The sequence below is a fragment of the Hoplias malabaricus genome, chromosome 5 (assembly GCF_029633855.1).
Source record: "Hoplias malabaricus isolate fHopMal1 chromosome 5, fHopMal1.hap1, whole genome shotgun sequence".
Classification (NCBI taxonomy): Eukaryota; Metazoa; Chordata; class Actinopteri; order Characiformes; family Erythrinidae; genus Hoplias; species Hoplias malabaricus.
Window position 1 is genome coordinate 26209900 of NC_089804.1, and position 18981 is coordinate 26228880.

Here is an 18981-nt window from a genome sequence, read left to right on the forward strand (position 1 = left end):
ATGGATGAGATGAGGAGTAGAATAAGTTTGGCCTGATAAATTGATGTTGTGTTCATTTATTAATGCGACTCATTACAAAATAATGTGAGATAAAACTTTTTTTAAAAACATTTAGAAAGATAATCACATTTTATCTGATTTCATAGGCGTTTCTTGAAGTTCCAGCCTCTGCTGTTCCAGGAAGGCTTTAAACTGCATGTTAGAACATTGCTGTGAGGATTTACACATAACAAAAAAAGTTATTATTCCTCCTGGGATTACTGATGCATTTAACCCATCTGTGGTAGTGAACATACAAACACATTAGTGAACACTTTTAGCCATACACACACACACACACACACACAACGGGAGCATCAGACCACTAGCGCTACTATCCAGGGAGCAGTTGGGGGATAGGTGGCTTACTCAAGGGATTATTATGAATGATTTTTTTCTGCCAATCCAGGGAATTGAACCGGACATTCACCTGTCAGGCTCACATCTCTAACTGCAAGGCCATGGTTGCCCCATAGTGAGGTGAGGTACTAATGCTGGCTGATCACTAATCACAAATCACTAAAATCATTCTAGCTCACCCTAGTTATTAGATTGTAAACAATCAATCAAAGAAAGGCAGTTCCATTGCTCCATAGCCCAGTTCTTGGACTTAATAACCTCTAGGCGACACTTAGCATTTGGAACATTGACCTCAGGTTCAAGTGTGATGACTCAAGAGCACCCCGTTCTATTAACACTGCATTCCTGTGGTTGTTATTCAAACCATATGCCACTAGTATACAATCCGTGTCAGCACTGGGTGGAATTTAAAGAAGCTGAATGTGGACTAGGTAGTAAATTCTTGCTCAACTGACACCGCTCAAGTTCTTAAGATTTGTGGACATACTGCCCTCTTGTGGATTAGACAATTATCACAAGGTGTCACGTGCGAGTGAAAAATGACGTTCGTAATCAATTTATTTTTAATCATTCTTCCAGTTTCTTTGAGTGGGGGGCAAATATATTCGGCCATAATCTCTTAATTCATATCCAGAATTCACAGTTGATTGCCATTTTCATTAAGATATGTTGAAAAATGATCCCCAGCAGAGTCCCTCCCATAGGGCTTCAATAGATATTCAAATATCTTTGAGCTAAAATAATACTTTAAAGAGTCTGAAGGACATTTTAAAGATGATAAAATGGAAAATAAACCTACATCAGTGGGGAATATTAAGTCATAAAGACATTAGTGCCTGCAAGCGATTAAGTAATCAATGCCCCATGGAAACATATAGGATGTCATTTTGTGCCTTCCATTAAATTATCATGTGCCTTCATGTGTGTGTGTGTATATATATATATATATATATATATATATATTTTTTTTTTGACAACTCCAATGTGTGTCAGAATCTCCTGATCCATTTAAACTTTAATGTGCTTTTAAGATTGATTTATGAAAATCAGCTTGATTTTGATTTTCCTACTCATTCATTCAACCAAAGTATTCCTTTTAACTTCAGATTCAATATGATGATTTATGAAGACCCTTGAATGTATGACATGTAAAAAGCAATATATTTGAATGGCTATGGTGATATCTCAGTTTAGCCACATAACATCTGGATTCAAAAAAACTATAGTCAGAAATAAAGAAAAAAATGTTTAATCTTGACTGGGTAGAAAAGCATTACTCACAATTATTGTTTGGGTACAAGCCAGAAAAAAAGAAAAACAATTTAAACACTCATTCAAGAATACAGACTATATTCCACCACCGCTCCACCATCTGAATCTGAAAGGTTAATTTGACACACTTTGCAGCAGTGTGATGTTATCTCCTTTTAACATGATCCTTCCTGTGGAAGAGTAAAAAGGAAAAACAAATGGTTTAATGCAGTGAACATGTTTTATACCAGAATAAACTACACAATACACACAATACATTACAATACAAAAGGTTTGGGGATGGGGTTAATTTGGCCCAAATATGAAGTACTCTTGACCTTGACATTTCTGAGATCTGATAAATAAATGAAATGTGTCATATGCCACATTGTATGCCAGGAATTTATTTAAAAAATCTGATTCAGACCAAGCCAACGCTATCTGTAATATTTGTAAAATTAATGATGGGTAATAAAGCAACATATTTAGCTTCAATATTTTGTTGATTCACTTGTACATCCTCCAAACCAGCACAGTGAATCTTGGAAACCAGTAATACCTGCAAATACAGTTGTTTTGTGATTGCAAATTTAGATTTATTAAATGGTGCAGAAGTTACAGGTGCTCTATAACTATCCGATTGTGATTTTTCTGACAAATATTTTTGACTGCAATTTAAATTGTGCTTATTTTCAATAAATTAGAGTATTTTGTAAGCAAGACAGGAAGATCTAGACTAACATTTAAACACTGAATATAATGTGCCAGGCAGTCATTTAGTTGTGATTGTCATGTAGACAGCACAGTGTTTGTTTGCCTCTAATTGGACTAACTTGGTTATTCAAATCATTCATCGTCTGTAACCACTTATCCATTTAAGGGTCAGTGGGTCCGGAGCCCACCAAGAATCATTGGGCGCAAGGCACGAACACACCCTGGAGGGGGAGCCAGTCTTTCATAGGGCAACAAACTCACAAATACAGGGGGTCCTCGACTTACAACGTTGATCCGTTCCTACGTCGGGTCGTAAACCGATTTTCGGTGTAAGTCGAAACATACGTACATACTGTACGTAAATAACATACTGTAAGCACTTATCCTATCCTAACACCTATACTCCTCGGTCCCGAGCCGCGTAGCCGTGTATTCTTCCGCCGCGCACACCAAACACGAAGTTCACGTTACGACGTTTACAAAAATGTTTTTGCTTGTCTTAGGGTAGTGATGTGGATTCCTGCCATTTCCCAAGAGTTATCGCCATTTTCTGGTGTACCAATCCTTACCCAGGGGCTTTCTGTTCTTGGTCTTCATGTGGACTTCTTCTGCATCATCCAGAACCAAGTTCATGTACTCATCAAAACCCTACAACCAAGGGAATCAATAAATAACAGTTAAAGTCATGCAAACAATCCCTATACAGAATAAAACCATCACTTGACAAATACAAGTGTTTTGCATGATGATAGTCAGAGGAATATAAAGTCACTCACAATGATACAGCCTTCTATCCGCATGTTGACCTGTTCATAAAGCCACACCTGAATACGTGAGCGCTGCAAAGACAAATATCAAAAACTAGGTCACAAACTAAGAACAAGGAATATGGAGTATGCTTGATCATCCCATGTGAAATATTAACAAATTCATCAATAACCAGCCAACATGAAAACAATTGTGATTAATAGCTTTTATATCACTGACAAAAGTACACTGCTTTGTGGTATCTGCTGTAAACATTATTTAAAAGAAAGATTTTAGCTAAACAGTGCCTCCCATATATAAGGATATCTCACATAAGCAATCAAGAAATACCTGTTAAGTGTATGAATATATCTATAAAATATTCATCCAAATTAGTCTGAGCTAAACAAATGTCATGCAAAAGCCAATGTGATTTTTTAAAACAAATAAGCAAAAAAAGTACTTACATTCTGTAGATACCTGAAAATAAGGTTCTGGTTGATGAAGTCAAGGACAAAAAACAATCAGCTCAGGTAAGACGCAAGATTTAACCAGGAAAATATCAATATAGATATCACAAGTTGCTAGATATTGCTCATTTTTAAAGTGCAACAGCAGTGGCTGTGTAGTCTTCTTTGTCACAACACCTGGTGCATTTTAAATGGTTAAAATTCTGATGTCATCACAGCATAAAACTCAATCAACAACAAATATAAATGTCTTTTGGTACAGTTAAAAAAAAAAAAGAACAGTTTTTGTTCAGGGACCAAGAAGCATACACTCACATGGCTCATCCTGATCTCTGGGGGTGTTATGTGTGAAAACGGGAGCACATAATTAAAATAAAACATGTTCTGTTATTCATGGTATTGCTCTGCTCCCAGGGCATGGTGACTGGCTCATTTTTCACTAGTTTGTGTGTGTGTATTAAATTCACTCACTGCTGATACACACTGTGTTTAGCTATGCTCCAAATTCTAAGCATCATCATATTACACGACCTGATACATGGACTTTTCTAAGAGATTACTTGGTTAAGAGACATTTCACAGATTACTGGTTAGAAACAACCAAAAGAATACAAGCTTAATTTCCAGATCATGTTTTTGTTACATTCATTTTTCAATGTAACACATAACTTCAATAAAATACATTTGAATTTTCCAAATAATGTGCAAAAAAATGAAGACGGTCACTTTTATGATTTATAATATTGACTACAAGTAGTAAGTATTTCCAACCAACATCCAGCCTTAAAAGCAGCTACTGGAACACCATAGAGACAGTGGTTATGTCACCGCTTGTTCATCTCACTTTATGCAACTGGTGTTATGTTCCAATACTGCAATACCCAAAGAATACAATACATCAGAGTAATTCATTTATTCATTTATATAAAACTGTTAAGTATATTGAGGTAGCTATAATTTAGTGACACCTTGCTTATGTAATTCAATTTAACTTATCAATTCTTTAGGAAATCTACTTAAATAAATAGGCAAAAAAAGTTTTTTGCCTATGTGAAATTATCTCCGTAATACACCTTTTATTACTCCAAGCTGAACTCATGTAGCTATTTGTTGAAGCAAGTATTTATTAATTTAGTTACTTATTTCATAATCATATGAATTAATTTGAATATCTCCATAAGCAACAGGTCTTAACGCTGCTAAGTTTTACTCCACATTTACTCCCTCTGTACCTGGATAGTGCCTGCCTGCAGCACTGAAGGACTGTGCCAGAGATTGGAGACAGAGCTGAAATAGTTCCACACATGACTCAGTTTACGCTCTGCCATTGTGTCTGTTTACAGACTGAGTAACTGACTGAGCAGCATGTCACTGCACTTAAGCATTACGCACTCACCCAGGCGGAAGATAAAGTAGTTCCCACAAACCGTATATCATTTAGACAAGACCTCAATAGTTTAGTTACTTTCCACTGTGTTCATGTTAATGATATACTTTACCTGAAATTTTGATTTCATTCATTCATTCATTATCTGTAACCACTTATCCAGTTCAGGATCGCAGTGGGTCCAGAGCCTACCTGGGCTCCACAAGGCGGGAATACACCCTGGAGGGGGCGCCAGTCCTTCACAGGGCAACACACACTCACACTCATCGTGTGTTTTTGGACCGTGAGAGGAAACCCACGCGGACACAGGGAGAACACACAGACTCCTTACAGACAGTCACCCGGAGTGGGAATCTAACCCACAATCTCCAGGTCCCTGGAGCTGTGTGACTGCAACACTTGAAATTTTGATTTGAGAATCGAATTTGGAGCATAAAGATCTTAGAGTTATGAATATTTCAGTATCGATCCACGCATCACTACTTGTCACACATGAACAGTGTTGCTCTGGGGTAAACTTTCCTTTAAATAGTGAGGAGACATTAGCAGTTAACTCAGCCTCCTTCAAAATTAAAAGGTTGTGTCTGAAACATTGTAAACGCTGTCCATTGAGATGGCTTTCTTTGTAAGAGAGGCACTGAGACATGTAAGGTTCCTCTGGTTGGCTGACATTTGAAGATAGTGTAGTTGTATATACGTCACTGGCTTACAATGCCCATAATCTTTTGTGTGAGCACTTGCTCACACTTGTTGCTCTCTGCAAAACCATGATTTGCCAGAAATTAAGCCTACATATTTTAAGTCAGGGTTATGACAAACAAAATGTGCTAGCTATGGCACCTTTGAATAGTTTAACTATTAGAACATATTTATTCAATGTGGACTTACAAACATCAGGCTGATTAGGATAATTATACTGCAATAAAACATGCCTTATGTCTTAGTACTTTAGCTAAGTATTTACAGCGGTAACATTTCTATGTCCAATCGCTCCACTAACGTTTGCGTCGAAAAACATTATATTTAAAAAGGATTCACTAATTAAACACAAATTAAACTTGAGGATTTTATATTGATAAACGGTTTAGAAATACGTTTTACAGATAGGAAACACGGGAGACATAATCAGAGCAGACAGTGTTTCTCCGATGAATGGAGGGAATATTTAAAAAATCCATCAATAAAGGATACAATGGGCTGCACCATGACCTTCTGCACTTTCTGTCCTTGTCCTCTATACGCCATCGTCCTCTGAAATATGAGAATATTGATCTGAATTCCCTGTTTTTCTTCAATAAACGATGCGTTTATTATTTGCCGCGATAACGAACTCCTCACGTTGGTGAAATAGAGATGGCGGAGAAAGAGAGAGCGGCGTTTAACACAACAGCGCCGCACAGAGACCGGGAGGAGTAACTACAACACATTAAAATACAGTACAGTACTGAATATTGTACTATTTTTACACTATTTACAGTGAGTACATACGGTTTTAGACGCATCCACGTTATTATTCTGTGCCTAATTTAACAATTACCAAGTTGATAATATCCAATAAAATCAAGTTTAATGCTGTGAACTGGACTCGAGGGTAAATTCCCCAGTTGTTTGATTACTATTCCCGTGTTTCTCTAAAGGGAAGACTGCTCTTTTAATTTTTGAATGGCTCTCTAATATTAGGTGCTCACGTGATGTGATTTTATGAGTTGTGTGAACAGATCTGGCGTACTTAATATATTATATTGTGTTATATATTAAACTCATTCAGAAATCTCTGTTGAATAAATATTCAGATTATTGTCACAGATTATTGTAATGAAACAGGTCTCTAATAAACTACTTTTCTAAAACTGCCAGTAAACGATGAGAAGTTATGACATCAATGCAAGAAAAGCTGACGTTAACGATGTTTTGCGCGCTCTTGATGACGTATTACGCATATGACTTGTTGGTCAGTGTGTTGTTGTTGAAAGGCGCTTGGAGGTGAGAAACGATACCTATTGAGAAAAATAAACCGAAAATGTAGCTAAATACTTGGATATGAGTGCGTGGCACCGCAGAGGACCACGATACATTTTTAACCAGGGCATTTCATTCATCTTTATTCTAGGACTTTACTCTGAGGCAGAAGAGGAGCTAAGCTACGATAACTAGCCGCCTGTATTGTTGTTCGTTCAGACTCTTTTTGGGTTGTTGAGCAGTGGAAGCTCTACTTTATCGTGTAATATCTAGTGATCATGTATTTACTTAATAATAGAATAGTACTTAGCTTCATATGACGTAAACTGAGCTGTTTCACATGGTTTGTGTTTTTTTTTTTTGGCTAATAGGAGGACGGGGAGGTGATAATTCGTAGATGAATCGCGATTCTCTTTGAACGATAATGAATCGATTCACAAAATATTTTCCAGTATACTCTTGCTGCATCCAAAACACTGTGCTCATTCATTATATTAAAGCCACTATATTAAACACACTTATCTTGCTGATCCACCTCGCAGAGGTGAAATTAGAGATATTAGAGACATTTACTACTGCACAGTTTGTGTTAATCATTTATGCTAATACTTCATCAGTGGTCGCAAGATGCTGCCCACAGGGCACTGCCGAGTAGATGTGTTTGGATGGTGGATTATTCTCAGTCCATCAGTGATACTGAGGTGTGTAAAATTCCAACAGCACTGCTGTGTTCAATCCAGTTTATAAAGCGCAACACATAAGCAATCCACCATGTTAGTGTCACCGCAGTGATGAAAATGATCTATCTTGACTACTGAAGAACAGAGGGAAAGGGGGCTAACAAAATATGAACATGAATTGATGGACTACAGTCTGTAATTGTAGAACTAGCTGATAAAATGGACTGTGTTTCTCTGATAAGTCTAAATCAAGATCACACATTAAGGTTTTGTGAATGGTTTAAAAATGTTTATGATTGGTTGTTTCCTTAATTCCTGCTGGTTATTTTTCTTACATTGTTTTTGTCAGCAGTTACATCATTCACTGTCAGGGCACAATGACCACAGTCCTATTGTTAAGTTAGTTACAAAGGTCAGCAGCTTGGTAAAATTCCTGTGTTGGGTTTTTGTTTGCTTGGATAATGGACAGAGGCTTCCCTTTTTTGAAGCAGAACTGAAGGATGCTGCGTTTGAGGTGCAAGGCCAAGAATGGGACCCATCTGATGCAAGGCCTCACGCACCAGTCCTGTGTTCAAGAGCTGAAAGACAAGGTGGAGGAGCTGACCGGTATACCATGTGATGTGCAGAAAATCATGGTGGGCTACCCGCCCTCTAGTTTAGATCTTCGTAATGGGGATGCCCATCTGAAAGACTATCCTATAAAATCAGGTAAGGACTTCATGAAATTGAACCATTTCTTTAAGACAGGACCTAAATTTGGACTGTTACTGCTAAATTTGGGACATGGCTCAAAACCCATTTGAAGAATTGGAGTACTTCAAATGTAGTTTGTATGCAGTGACTGTAATTGGGAAAATGTAATTAGATATTAACAGTCTTTTATACCTACTCCAGATCAAAGACTTGTAGGTTTTAGCCCCTCTCACAAATGCTTGGTAACCCAGAACCTTTCTGGACATTTCCCAGAGGAGCTGTGTCTAAGAATGCAAATGTCTGTAACATTGGTAGAAGAGATTACGCTGACGTTATCCAGCCAGCACACCCTGTACAAAGTCTAGGTAATATCTGAGCGAACTCATGTGAATAGAGCCTGTAATGTTCAGGAGAATTCACTGAATTAATGCCATGCTTCCTGCACATGCTTCACAGGCACCGCCCCTTTCTTGAAACAAATGGAATATTTCCTGATGTGAGAACGCACCTGACTCAGATATTCTCTGGATTTATGCTACATGTGTGAAAAGGCAACTCAGTAAAATGTCCAGACCTAATTCTTCAGACATTTGCCAAAGTTAATATAATCGCTGTCCAATGAAAAACATGCATCTCCCAAGTAGCTTTACAGAAGAAGGAAAACAGAAGGAATTTCAATGAAAGTCAATGTAAAAAAAATGTATTCCAAGTCATTTTAGAGCATTTCTATTAGCCCATTCATCATGATAATTTTACACATTGTGAAGGACAGCTACCGTGTTCAAATGATCTAGAAATCTTTAAATTGACAAAAAATTATTGGACAGCGATGACACTGTTGCAGTGCAGATCATATTCTTTACTGTCTATTTCCTTTACTGAGTATAAGCATATTGACAGCTACACATCCTTTCAAATCCACTACTGTGAGTTTTCACAGAAACAGCATGGGATATTTTTCAAATTTCAAGCAAGCATGTGACTTGATTTTGCACTACTGATGTTTTTGAATGCTTAAATACAGTTCATCTGATGATGGGGACCGTTTTGGTGGTCCACCAAGTCTTGTTAAGGGTTCTATTGTCTTTGTATTTTGTAATATATATAATATATTTATGCTTATAAGGTTGGAGATTAACATTCTTGTCTTAATACTTTCTGGCAGGAGATACTCTGATTGTAGAGGAGGAAAAGAACAAACCTAAAGCTCATACTAATGCTGCTGTAACGAAAGGCCCATGTCTAGACTACACTCCTGTCCTGGAGCGCCGTGTAGTTCCTGCTGATAACTCCTGCCTATTTACCAGTGTTAATTATGTGGTAGAAGGAGGTGTGTATGACCCGGCCTGTGCCCCAGAGATGCGAGGCCTAATTGCTCAGATCGTGGCCAGCGACCCAGCTGCCTATTCAGAGGCAGTGCTGGGCAAAAGTAATGAGGATTACTGCACTTGGATCCGTCGTGATGACACGTGGGGTGGTGCCATCGAAGTGTCCATATTGTCCAAGTTCTACCAGTGTGAAATCTGCGTAGTGGACACGCAGACTGTGCGTGTGGACAGATTTGGTGAGGATGCCGGCTACCAAAAACGGGTCTTGCTCATTTATGATGGCATCCACTATGACCCCCTGCAGAGGGCCACACCTGGCTCGGACATCCCACCGCTGACTGTTTTTTCCACGACTGACGATATCATCCTGGCGCAGGCCCTGGAGCTGGCAGACGAGGCGCGGCGCAAGCGGCAGTTCACAGACGTCAATCGCTTTGCACTGCGTTGCATGGTGTGCCAGACTGGCCTGGTGGGGCAGAAAGAGGCAAGGGAACATGCCAAGGAGACTGGCCACACCAACTTTGGCGAGGTGTAAATACTCGCTTTGGATTTGTCTTGCCCCCACTGCCACCCCCCAGCATACATGTTCCCTCCCACTGTTTCACAGCTGTGTGACTTAGCTTGGTGCCGTTTTCTACCTCACAGTGTGATTATCCCAAGCTCCCAACTTTTCAGTATTAATTGCAACTTTGATCAACACTGGGTTTTGAAGTGGCTGGAGTCTAATCATTATATTTTGGTGTGAATCAGCACAGTATTGTAACTACACCTATTATTTTTGATATGTAGCAATTGTTTTGTTGCCTAATCAGAGGAGTGAGCCTTTATTCAAACCAAAATGTAAGAACTGCCTTCTTTATTGATGTTTAAAACTTGCAACACTATTGAATAGTATATAGCATCCTTGCATTTGTGTGATGGTTATCCCCCATTTTAATTAAGTTTAGATTGCACATTTACAAGAGTTGATGGCACTACATGGTCTTAAATGCTCACTGGCTCAGTAATAACTGTTACTTGAAGTAGTTGCAGACATCAAACTTTTGGTGAAGAGTGTTTTGTAGTAGTTTTTAAAATGACAGCTTCTCATTTGAAGTATTTGGTAAGCATTGGTTGTAATGCTAGTTAGGCTTCCAAGAGAGTGTTTTTTTTTGTTTGTTTGTTTTTTGTTTTTTAAAGAGAATATCAAATAACTAATGGTGCTGATTGTGGACTCACTTATACATTAAATAGCATAGTGGTGTGGATTTCTATTTCTGATGGCACTGTTTTTATTGTATGTACAACTGGCCATGCAAAACACTTTTATGCAAAAGGCTCATGAAATATTTTGTAACAACGAGTGAATGCAGTGATGTAGTGGCAAGTGATTTTTTTGTTTTTTCTTCAGTGGAGAATTGTGTCATATCAAACTTTTTAAAATGTCTGGAAACACTGGGGCAGGCATTGTATGATGACTTGGCCTATTTACAGTAAGTAGTATGAGTGTGAGTGGTTACATGATACATGGAATGTATTCTAATGCAGGTGATGAATTATCATAAAATACCAATACATTTGCAGGCAGGTACTGTCTTATACCATATTGCTTTGTAAGTTATTTTCTGATTTTACTATAAACAGTGCCACTGTGAGGCCAAAGGATATATTACCATGTTTTGTTTTTGGGTTTTTTTGGCCAGATTTGAGAAATGTTGAGCTCTATGCGCTTTTCATGTTATAAATGTGAGACTTGAACTTCATTACTGAGTAGAGATCTTAACAGTACGTGGGTGTGAGGAACTGCATGCTGTAATGGTTACACCAGAAATAAAGCTTAAATTGATACCTACGTGTTTTGTTCAGTACAAGACGGTTTCCACAGCCCTGCCTCGGAATCCCTAATACAAACACTTCCTGAAGTTGCAAACAACTGGCATTAATGATAAAGAGCAGTTTATAGACAAGGGTTGGCTCATGTTTGCGTTGACTGTCATGTGCTATCACCTACTTCTCACATAAATCCAATTCAGATAAACAGGATTTAACTCCCTACAAATGCACAAGGATTAACGTAATGTTATTTAAAGTAACTTTTTGCCCTTAGTAATAGGATTACATTGGGTTTGGCATGACAATAGCAAAACACATTTGGTGGTTGTTTTAATCAACAGACAAGCAGAGCGAGTCAGTAGTAGGTCACCAGGCATTTGTTAAACATGATTAGTTCTATTACTCAATCCATGTCCATACCATCTTAACTCTTAATATTGATGAACAGGGAATGTGTTATTTGGGGTACAATAAAATGCTGGTAATGAGAAAATTGAGTGAAAATATTTCAAAATTATTATTAAAAAATGACTGAACAGAAGTGATTTTAATGAAATTCTGATGCAAGTTGTGTCTGTATTTCAAATTGTACTCTACTCCCCGTGCTACAAAGCTCATACTATAACGGCTTTCTAAATAATTCACTCTAAATCCAACAAGAAGCCGTTGGGGATTGAGCCTTTGACACGCCCCCTATTCACGTTTTTGTCATGATTGGCTCTTTTCAACTAGTGGGCGGGGAGATACTGTGTCAGGATTGGTCAGGATTACGTTGATGGACTGTGATCTCTGATAATCTTACCTGTAGCAGCCTGCAGGTGCTCTACTACTCACACTCGCCTTTAGAAATATGATTTAACTTTGGAGACCTGCATTTAAGGTGAGTTTATGTTCTTTGTCGCCTATTAGTTAAAATGAGAAGTAAAAACTTAAGGTTAGGCCTCAAGTTTACAAACCGTAACGTGAAATTGGTATGTAAACTGGTCACAGTTTGAGTGATATTGTGAGAATCAGATTTTACTCGCTGAGCTTGAGGTAAAAGAGTTAGTACTTGGGGAGAGTTACAGTAAAAAAAAACTTAAGTAAAAGAGACAAAAATACAGAACTAGTGTGGTTTACAGCAAGTTTCAGATCAACAGAATGTCTCAGTATGGCTGATTGATCTCGCATACATGTTGTACAAAAGGGGTTAATCTTTCAGTGTTGTGGATAAGAGTTTACAGCCATCACAGTCTAATCAGCTGGTTTCTAAGGTTTATGGGCACTGCCGTTTACCTCCGTTGTGCTTTTCACATCAAGTTCATTCCAATGAACTGTTACACAAGACAGAAAGTTGATCTTTGTTATCTGTGTGTGTGTCAAACTACTTGTGGAGTCCACTCAAATCATGACCAAGAGTCAAATTTCCGTTTAAAGAAAGCTTTCCTAATTTACCTCAGAACTATCAGTAACACGGGAGTCTGCTGAAGACAACAGGTGAAAGGAACCTGAGCCAAACAAAGGAGGCTCATTATTAAGTGTTTCAACTGTAGCTTGTATGAAACTTCACTTCAAACTGAAATGGTGACAGTTAAAAGGAAAATAATGTAAAAACAATTTACAGTTTTCTTCCTTCTAATGACATTTTGGAACAGTGTTCAGTGCAAATTCCTGCTGAACAAGTATAAATAGTGAATTTATTAAGAAGATATGAACAATTAATTATAAAATGGGTAAGCACTATAATATGAAAATATATATATAAAATTAGCTTGAAAATGTGAACTTTTGCATAGATACACCAGCGTTTAATGAAATGGCATTGAATTTTATAACCCCAGATATACCCACGTCAGGGTGGGGTATGGTTATAAATTCTCATTTGTGGGTTGAAGATATCAACAGCAATCAATCAGGGGAAGGTAGGTCACTGTAAAACCATAAAAACCTGTTGTTTTAATTATGAAAATATGATCTGAGCCTGAACTAAGTTGTGTTTCTGTTAACACAATGGTTCCAGGTAGAGGCTCCAGACCCATTAGCATCTAAAGATCATTAACGTCTGAAAGAGCATTTAAAATGTGAAAACATTTTCACAAAAGCCTACTGTTTATGAAATAAATTATCATCATAGTTTCAACATCTAGGCAATTATGCACAGGCAAATATTTTGTCATCAAACAGGGAAAATACTCCGCTAACAACATGAAATCACACAGTGTGAGGGTGTGCTAATTCAGATCAGATTTTTAACAGTGTTCATGTGTGTGTGGTTCATCAAAGAGCCAAATTTATGAAACAAAGGAAATGAATCCTTGCTATAAATGTATTACCCATTTATACATGCTCAAATCTCCATTCACAGTAACTCTAGGCCTCACTTTAAATTTGCATGACAGCAAGCAAAACTGCCCTACAACCAAAGGAAAACAATCCTATCTTAAAATACGTCATATTCAAATACAAGGAACTGTGTGTACATCACCTAGAGGATGACATACCTGTGTTTGAAACATGGTGGCAGTAACAGATTTGGGGTTGTGTTATTCTCATTTTCTGTATTCTGTATTTTCCAAAACATAATAAACAAGTAAAGATGTAGAATTACAAATCACCTTTATATGCAGCACTTTTCAGTTTATTCATGTGCCATGTGTGTGCCTCAATCCCCAGCAATCTATTTTTATTGTGTAATTATGAGTGAGATACATTCGCATTAGAATTTGCAGATGATTCATGTTGTCTTCCATTCATGCTGAACTTGATCTCATTAGAAAGACTTAGAGTAGTGTGTGCTATAATCCATGTCACCTAATACGTCCAGTAGTGTAGCAATTGGGTAACACTGCACACTGAACTACATGCAGCTCTTTCACTCTCTGCCCTTTTGAACTAGCTACCCCAACCCAATAAATATGTAGCCAACCAAAATCAAATTAACAAAAGTTTAATAATAATTTGTGTCTAAAATAACATTGTGAAAGACTTGCTTAAAGGCTAAGCACCACTTAATGGACCTTAATGGAATATTTCACATTATTTTATTTACTGACATATATAAGCATGAATTCAAATGAAAATAGCAGCTTAATTTGCTTTAAAACTGACATTTTTATTAAATTGACGGAAAAACCCGAGCTCGCTACGGAAATTCTTGAACGCAGCCGTGACGTCACTGGTGGACAACAGCTGAACAACGCCGCCGTAAAACACCGTTATGACTGACTGTTATGACAGTATCTAGCTAAATAACCAACATTATTCATGACAATAGCCTAGCAATAAGCTAAACTCAGATTTAGAGGTACCGTTATTCTTGTAAATGTGATCGAAGTCGAACTCGAATTCATCCGACACTATAAACCTCCGTAATGCAGCTACGTAGCTGAGTATAATCTGAGCCACCGAGTTTAGCAAGTCAAGCTAACGTTAACTAACACCAACTAAAACAGGCGAAGTGAGTGTCCTTACCCTGTTTACCTCCATGTTACAGAGGCTCTTGAACACCTTTCGTTGGTGTCCTTACATGCCCATATTGTTGGAAAAGCGCCAGTGAAGTGAGCTACAGATAACGGAGTGACCGGATGGTCCTTTCAAAGTGCCCGTTTAAAGTTGACAAATTTAGTCCATTTTCTGCATATTTTGGGATCTTTGGGCCATTTGTTCACATATGTCCCACTGTACATTGAATGATTGCAGCCAAAAACAACACACCTTTTCGCCATTTTGCATTAAATTAAGTGCAGCTTCTAGAGTTGTTGTCCACCATCTACGTCACAGGCAAGACGCCTATTAGAGTTTCCGAACACCGTTGTGGGGGGAAACAACGGTCTTTTAAACTTTATTCCTTGAATTTGTAAGAAATAACATGTTTTCTGACTATCAATAAACTCAAGTTATGAACTCAAATTCCACTGTATTTATTTGTTTGACACTTTCATAGAGCTGGTGCTTAGCCTTTAAAGGAGTGAACAATGATATTGTAATTAAACCAGACTTGAAAAATATTTGTTTTAAATTGATTATAAGTTGTATTAAACATATTTATATTAAAGATATGTTTTTTTGACAGCTCAAGGATCTGAGTTCATGACTAAGTCAAAGCACACTTAACTTGAAATGCCATGCAAAGAGTGACGTGTGGCCAGGTGGCACTGTCATGGAGCCGATGAGAGAGATGGAAAGTGCTGAGAGCTGTGACAGTGTGGTTAGCATCAACTCTTGCTTTGTGAGTATATCATATCAGCACACTAAATATTCATATTTTTCTAGAGAGATATGAGAATTAATGTCAGACATGAATCATATTTTCCTGTGATTTGTATTTCTTACAGAGTGATGATAGCTTGCAGTATCTCTCTGCGGAAGAGAAGGCTTGTCTCATGTTCTTGGAGGAGACCATTGAGGCTCTAGACACAGAGGATGACAGCGGTCTGTCTCATGATGAAGCTGAAAGTCTTCCTGCCCCTGGAAATGTAGCCACCAAAACAGCTTATCTTTCTGCTTCAATGGATCAGAGCAAGCACAAAGGTTAAGACCTATATATAATTTGGGGTGACACTTTACCATAGAGAACTGTTCTTGAAGTTAAATGACACCTCAAAAAACTGAAATAAATTTACATAAATGTTTATAAAAAACTCTTACAGTTGAAATTGTCTGTCAATCTGCATTTATACATTTTTTAATGATTATAAATATTAGTTTGATAAAATTGTTTCCATTTCAGATGTCCCTAAACATTACATTGATGATCCTCGGATGTTTGGCAGTTCGGAGCACAATCAAATCCTGAATTACTTGGTTCCAACACCCTTTGTTCTGGCAAACAACAATTCTCACATCCCACCAAAAATAGAATCAACTGCTACCAAAGAGATGACTGCACACATGAAGGACATGAATGAGGCTAATGTTCCATCGGAGGTGAATGTAGTTGTGATTCCTCCTCCATTCAGTAACCGCAGCAATAAGAATGAACAAGGGAGACAAAATGACAGGTCTGCTAGAGGCCCTCTGACTTATGAGGGTCTAGTACAGTTACGAAACAAGGTAGCCTTGAGAAAAAACCATGAAGATGAGAAGCAACCTTTGTCATATCAGGATTCTAATGAACCAAGAGAAAACCAGAACATTAAGAACAGTCCTCCAGCTGTGGCCCCAAAGCCCAAGAAGATACCTTCAAACATGACTGCTCATAATAATAAGGGAATTCATAATACAGACTTTACTGTGAATTACTTATCTACATCTCCTGGAACTAAAGGTTTGCTGAAACCAGAGCAAGTGAGGATGGAGGCTTTGTCCAAGCTGGGTCTTCTGAAAGAATCTGAAGCAAAATTACCATCCAAAGGCCATCCAAAGCCTTCATCCAGCTCAGTTCCAGACTTGTCCCAAAGCAGGCCACTTCCTCCTTGTCCTGCAGTAAGGAACCAAGAAGTGAGCAACCAACCAAACCAAGGCTGCAACATTCACCATTGTCCCATGACTGATCTACCTACTGTTCCTTCTCAACTGCACCATGCCAAACCTGCAGTGGGTAAAGCTGCTGCGCAGGAGAGGTCTGGAATGGGGTTAGGATGCAGCATGTCTAACTACAGGCTTTCGGACTGTCAAAGTTCTGCAGTTTCTCAAAAACCCATACAATGTACTTCTCAAGTTGTAGGCAAGAACTTTGGGAACATACAGTCAGGTACAACCCCTTTGGCTACCGTCAAACCCCAAACATCAGGACAATCATCCACTGCTCATCCATTATCTAACAAACCTTTACAAGCTCCAGGCTTAAATGTAATGATGGTTCCTAACATGGGAGAGGACCGCCGAGAGGCTCTTAGAAAGCTGGGTTTGCTGAAAAACTGAATATTGCTAAATCCTAGCAGCTCTCAATGGATGCACTTTTGTTTTGACCATTGTCCTATTCCTTTTTTTCATTTGTCACATGATGCCTTCTAAAAATCTGGAGATTGTGTATGTTGTATTTTTTTTACTCTTAATAATAATTTTCATTTTTTCCTGATTTCCTAGTTACACACAGTGTTGGAATCAAACAACAAATCTATTCATATAGTGTTAAAATCAGATTCTTGCCACAATGTCACCTGCTCCATGCACATGAATAGCCCCACAGTCCACAGGCCTGAATGTTGAATGTGGGTGTTCGTGACAGCCAGGGTTTGTCTTTTAGTTCACTCTACTCTCTGATAGATCACCTATCAGTCAGACTCCTCGTCTTACTCGCTAAGTGAATGAGGGCACAGTCAGGGCTGGAGGGATTAGCAGATTAACTCAGGCTGTGACCAACACCTGACTGCAGTCACACAAAAGGCCACAGTTCGTATTATCCATCCTCTTGGAGCCATCAACTTTTCATCTCAGTATGGGTTTAGGAAGAGGCAACTTAATGTTATAAACAACATCATTCTGGGCCATGTGTTGTATACTGATGCATATTAATGGCAAACCTTGTCTTGGCTAGATGCTAAAACGTATTTTGTTTAATGTTTGAAATGGCAGACAAATCAAATGTCTGAAATTACATAAAATGCAAAAGCAGTACCAAATGTTACAAGAATTTCTATCCATTTCACTTCAACATATCACTGCCACATCTGGACTCATGTCTCTGATTGCTCTAATCAGACACCTGATTCTGCTTCTCTATAATAGTATTGTCAAACAATTTGCCAATTTAAAACATTAGCTTTTGCTACAGTTTTGTTTGATCTGATACAATATTATACTCATCTTATGCCTGGGAGCCAATACCTTTGGATAAGAAGTAAGCCACATTAGTGACTGGTCTGTGTTTGTCAGTAGTCGAAGGCAGAGTGTGACTGAAAATCAAATAATAAATGGAAGATCTATAATTCAAATGAGCAGAATGTGGCGTTAAGAGAACTATGTGAAGTGAGATTTTGCTTGCAAATCTAATTGCCACTTACCACAAACCCCACTTGATTTTCATTCTCTCAGAATCAACAGTCCAGATATCAAGAAATCTGTTGAGCAAGATGCACGCTGAATTACACGCTGAAGGTTTTGTTTATTTCTTAAAAGCTGTCACATTGTTTAAACAATTACAGTAGATGCTGAAAGACTTTTGCTTTTACATTGCATCTCTTAACTCACCATGTCTCAGTATGCTGCCATTTACATGGAAATGCCTGCAGGATCCACAATTGTCTCTCTCTTTAGTTTCCTTTACAGTATATTTTCTGATTACAAATATGGAGATATAATAACTATATAATAAAAGGGCAAAACATACATATGGCTTTTCTTGCTTCTTCCTTTCTAATATTAAATCAAGAAAAACAAATGATCACAGATTTGAAGAGTATGAGAAGTACTGCTGAATAAAGAGATAAATAGTACATTCACTTGGCTTTCACACTCACATTGTGGGAAGCAAATACTAGTGCAAGTCCACGGTAATAGGTAGTTCTGATATTAGAAAGCATTAAGGTATGAACTTGTTGAAGGTGCTGGGTTACTTTTATTCACGTTCTTCAGCTGACATTAACTGAAATTGGTAAATGTCAGATTATATATTGTATATT

At 37.9% G+C, this 18981-nt stretch overlaps 3 protein-coding genes across 6 annotated transcripts; 2 read left to right on the forward strand and 1 right to left on the reverse strand.

Moving 5' to 3' along the window:
• Positions 1–1632: 1632 nt before the first annotated feature.
• On the reverse strand, positions 1633–6362 carry snrpe (small nuclear ribonucleoprotein polypeptide E). Its single transcript, XM_066672122.1, has 5 exons — positions 6160–6362; positions 3579–3605; positions 3141–3203; positions 2934–3012; positions 1633–1841 (listed from the first exon to the last, which is right to left on the reverse strand). The coding sequence occupies exons 1-5, from the start codon at positions 6211–6213 to the stop codon at positions 1786–1788; spliced, it is 279 nt and encodes a 92-aa protein (XP_066528219.1). The 5' UTR covers positions 6214–6362; the 3' UTR covers positions 1633–1785.
• A 499-nt stretch (positions 6363–6861) lies between these two features.
• Positions 6862–11437, forward strand: yod1 (YOD1 deubiquitinase). Of its 4 annotated transcripts, XM_066672017.1 has the most exons (4): positions 6933–6951; positions 7545–7628; positions 8099–8315; positions 9466–11437. In XM_066672017.1, the coding sequence occupies exons 3-4, from the start codon at positions 8108–8110 to the stop codon at positions 10161–10163; spliced, it is 906 nt and encodes a 301-aa protein (XP_066528114.1). In that variant the 5' UTR covers positions 6933–6951; positions 7545–7628; positions 8099–8107; the 3' UTR covers positions 10164–11437. The 4 variants fall into 4 exon arrangements, with proteins under 4 accessions (XP_066528116.1, XP_066528113.1, XP_066528114.1 ...); XM_066672019.1 differs by lacking the exon at positions 7545–7628 and having other exon boundaries at positions 6862–6951; positions 8096–8315; XM_066672016.1 differs by lacking the exon at positions 7545–7628 and having other exon boundaries at positions 6868–6951.
• A 763-nt stretch (positions 11438–12200) lies between these two features.
• zgc:158258 (uncharacterized protein LOC791186 homolog) lies at positions 12201–18551 on the forward strand. Its single transcript, XM_066672896.1, has 4 exons — positions 12201–12320; positions 15492–15647; positions 15754–15949; positions 16149–18551. The coding sequence occupies exons 2-4, from the start codon at positions 15579–15581 to the stop codon at positions 17279–17281; spliced, it is 1398 nt and encodes a 465-aa protein (XP_066528993.1). The 5' UTR covers positions 12201–12320; positions 15492–15578; the 3' UTR covers positions 17282–18551.
• The last annotated feature ends 430 nt before the right edge of the window (positions 18552–18981 follow it).

What these genes read in the sequence shown, in the direction of transcription:
- yod1 (XM_066672019.1), top strand. Translation starts at nt 8,108, where the DNA reads ATGCTGCGTTTGAGGTGCAAGGCCAAGAATGGGACCCATCTGATGCAA. An exon ending in AGACTATCCTATAAAATCAG is followed by an intron (nt 8,316 to 9,465) that starts GTAAGGACTTCA and finishes ACTTTCTGGCAG; the next exon opens with GAGATACTCTGATTGTAGAG.
- zgc:158258 (XM_066672896.1), top strand. Translation starts at nt 15,579, where the DNA reads ATGGAGCCGATGAGAGAGATGGAAAGTGCTGAGAGCTGTGACAGTGTG. An exon ending in TTAGCATCAACTCTTGCTTT is followed by an intron (nt 15,648 to 15,753) that starts GTGAGTATATCA and finishes TATTTCTTACAG; the next exon opens with AGTGATGATAGCTTGCAGTA. An exon ending in GGATCAGAGCAAGCACAAAG is followed by an intron (nt 15,950 to 16,148) that starts GTTAAGACCTAT and finishes TTTCCATTTCAG; the next exon opens with ATGTCCCTAAACATTACATT.
- snrpe (XM_066672122.1), bottom strand. Translation starts at nt 6,213, where the DNA reads ATGGCGTATAGAGGACAAGGACAGAAAGTGCAGAAGGTCATGGTGCAG. An exon ending in GGATAGAAGGCTGTATCATT is followed by an intron (nt 3,013 to 3,140) that starts GTGAGTGACTTT and finishes CCTTGGTTGTAG; the next exon opens with GGTTTTGATGAGTACATGAA. An exon ending in CAAGAACAGAAAGCCCCTGG is followed by an intron (nt 1,842 to 2,933) that starts GTAAGGATTGGT and finishes ACTCTTCCACAG; the next exon opens with GAAGGATCATGTTAAAAGGA.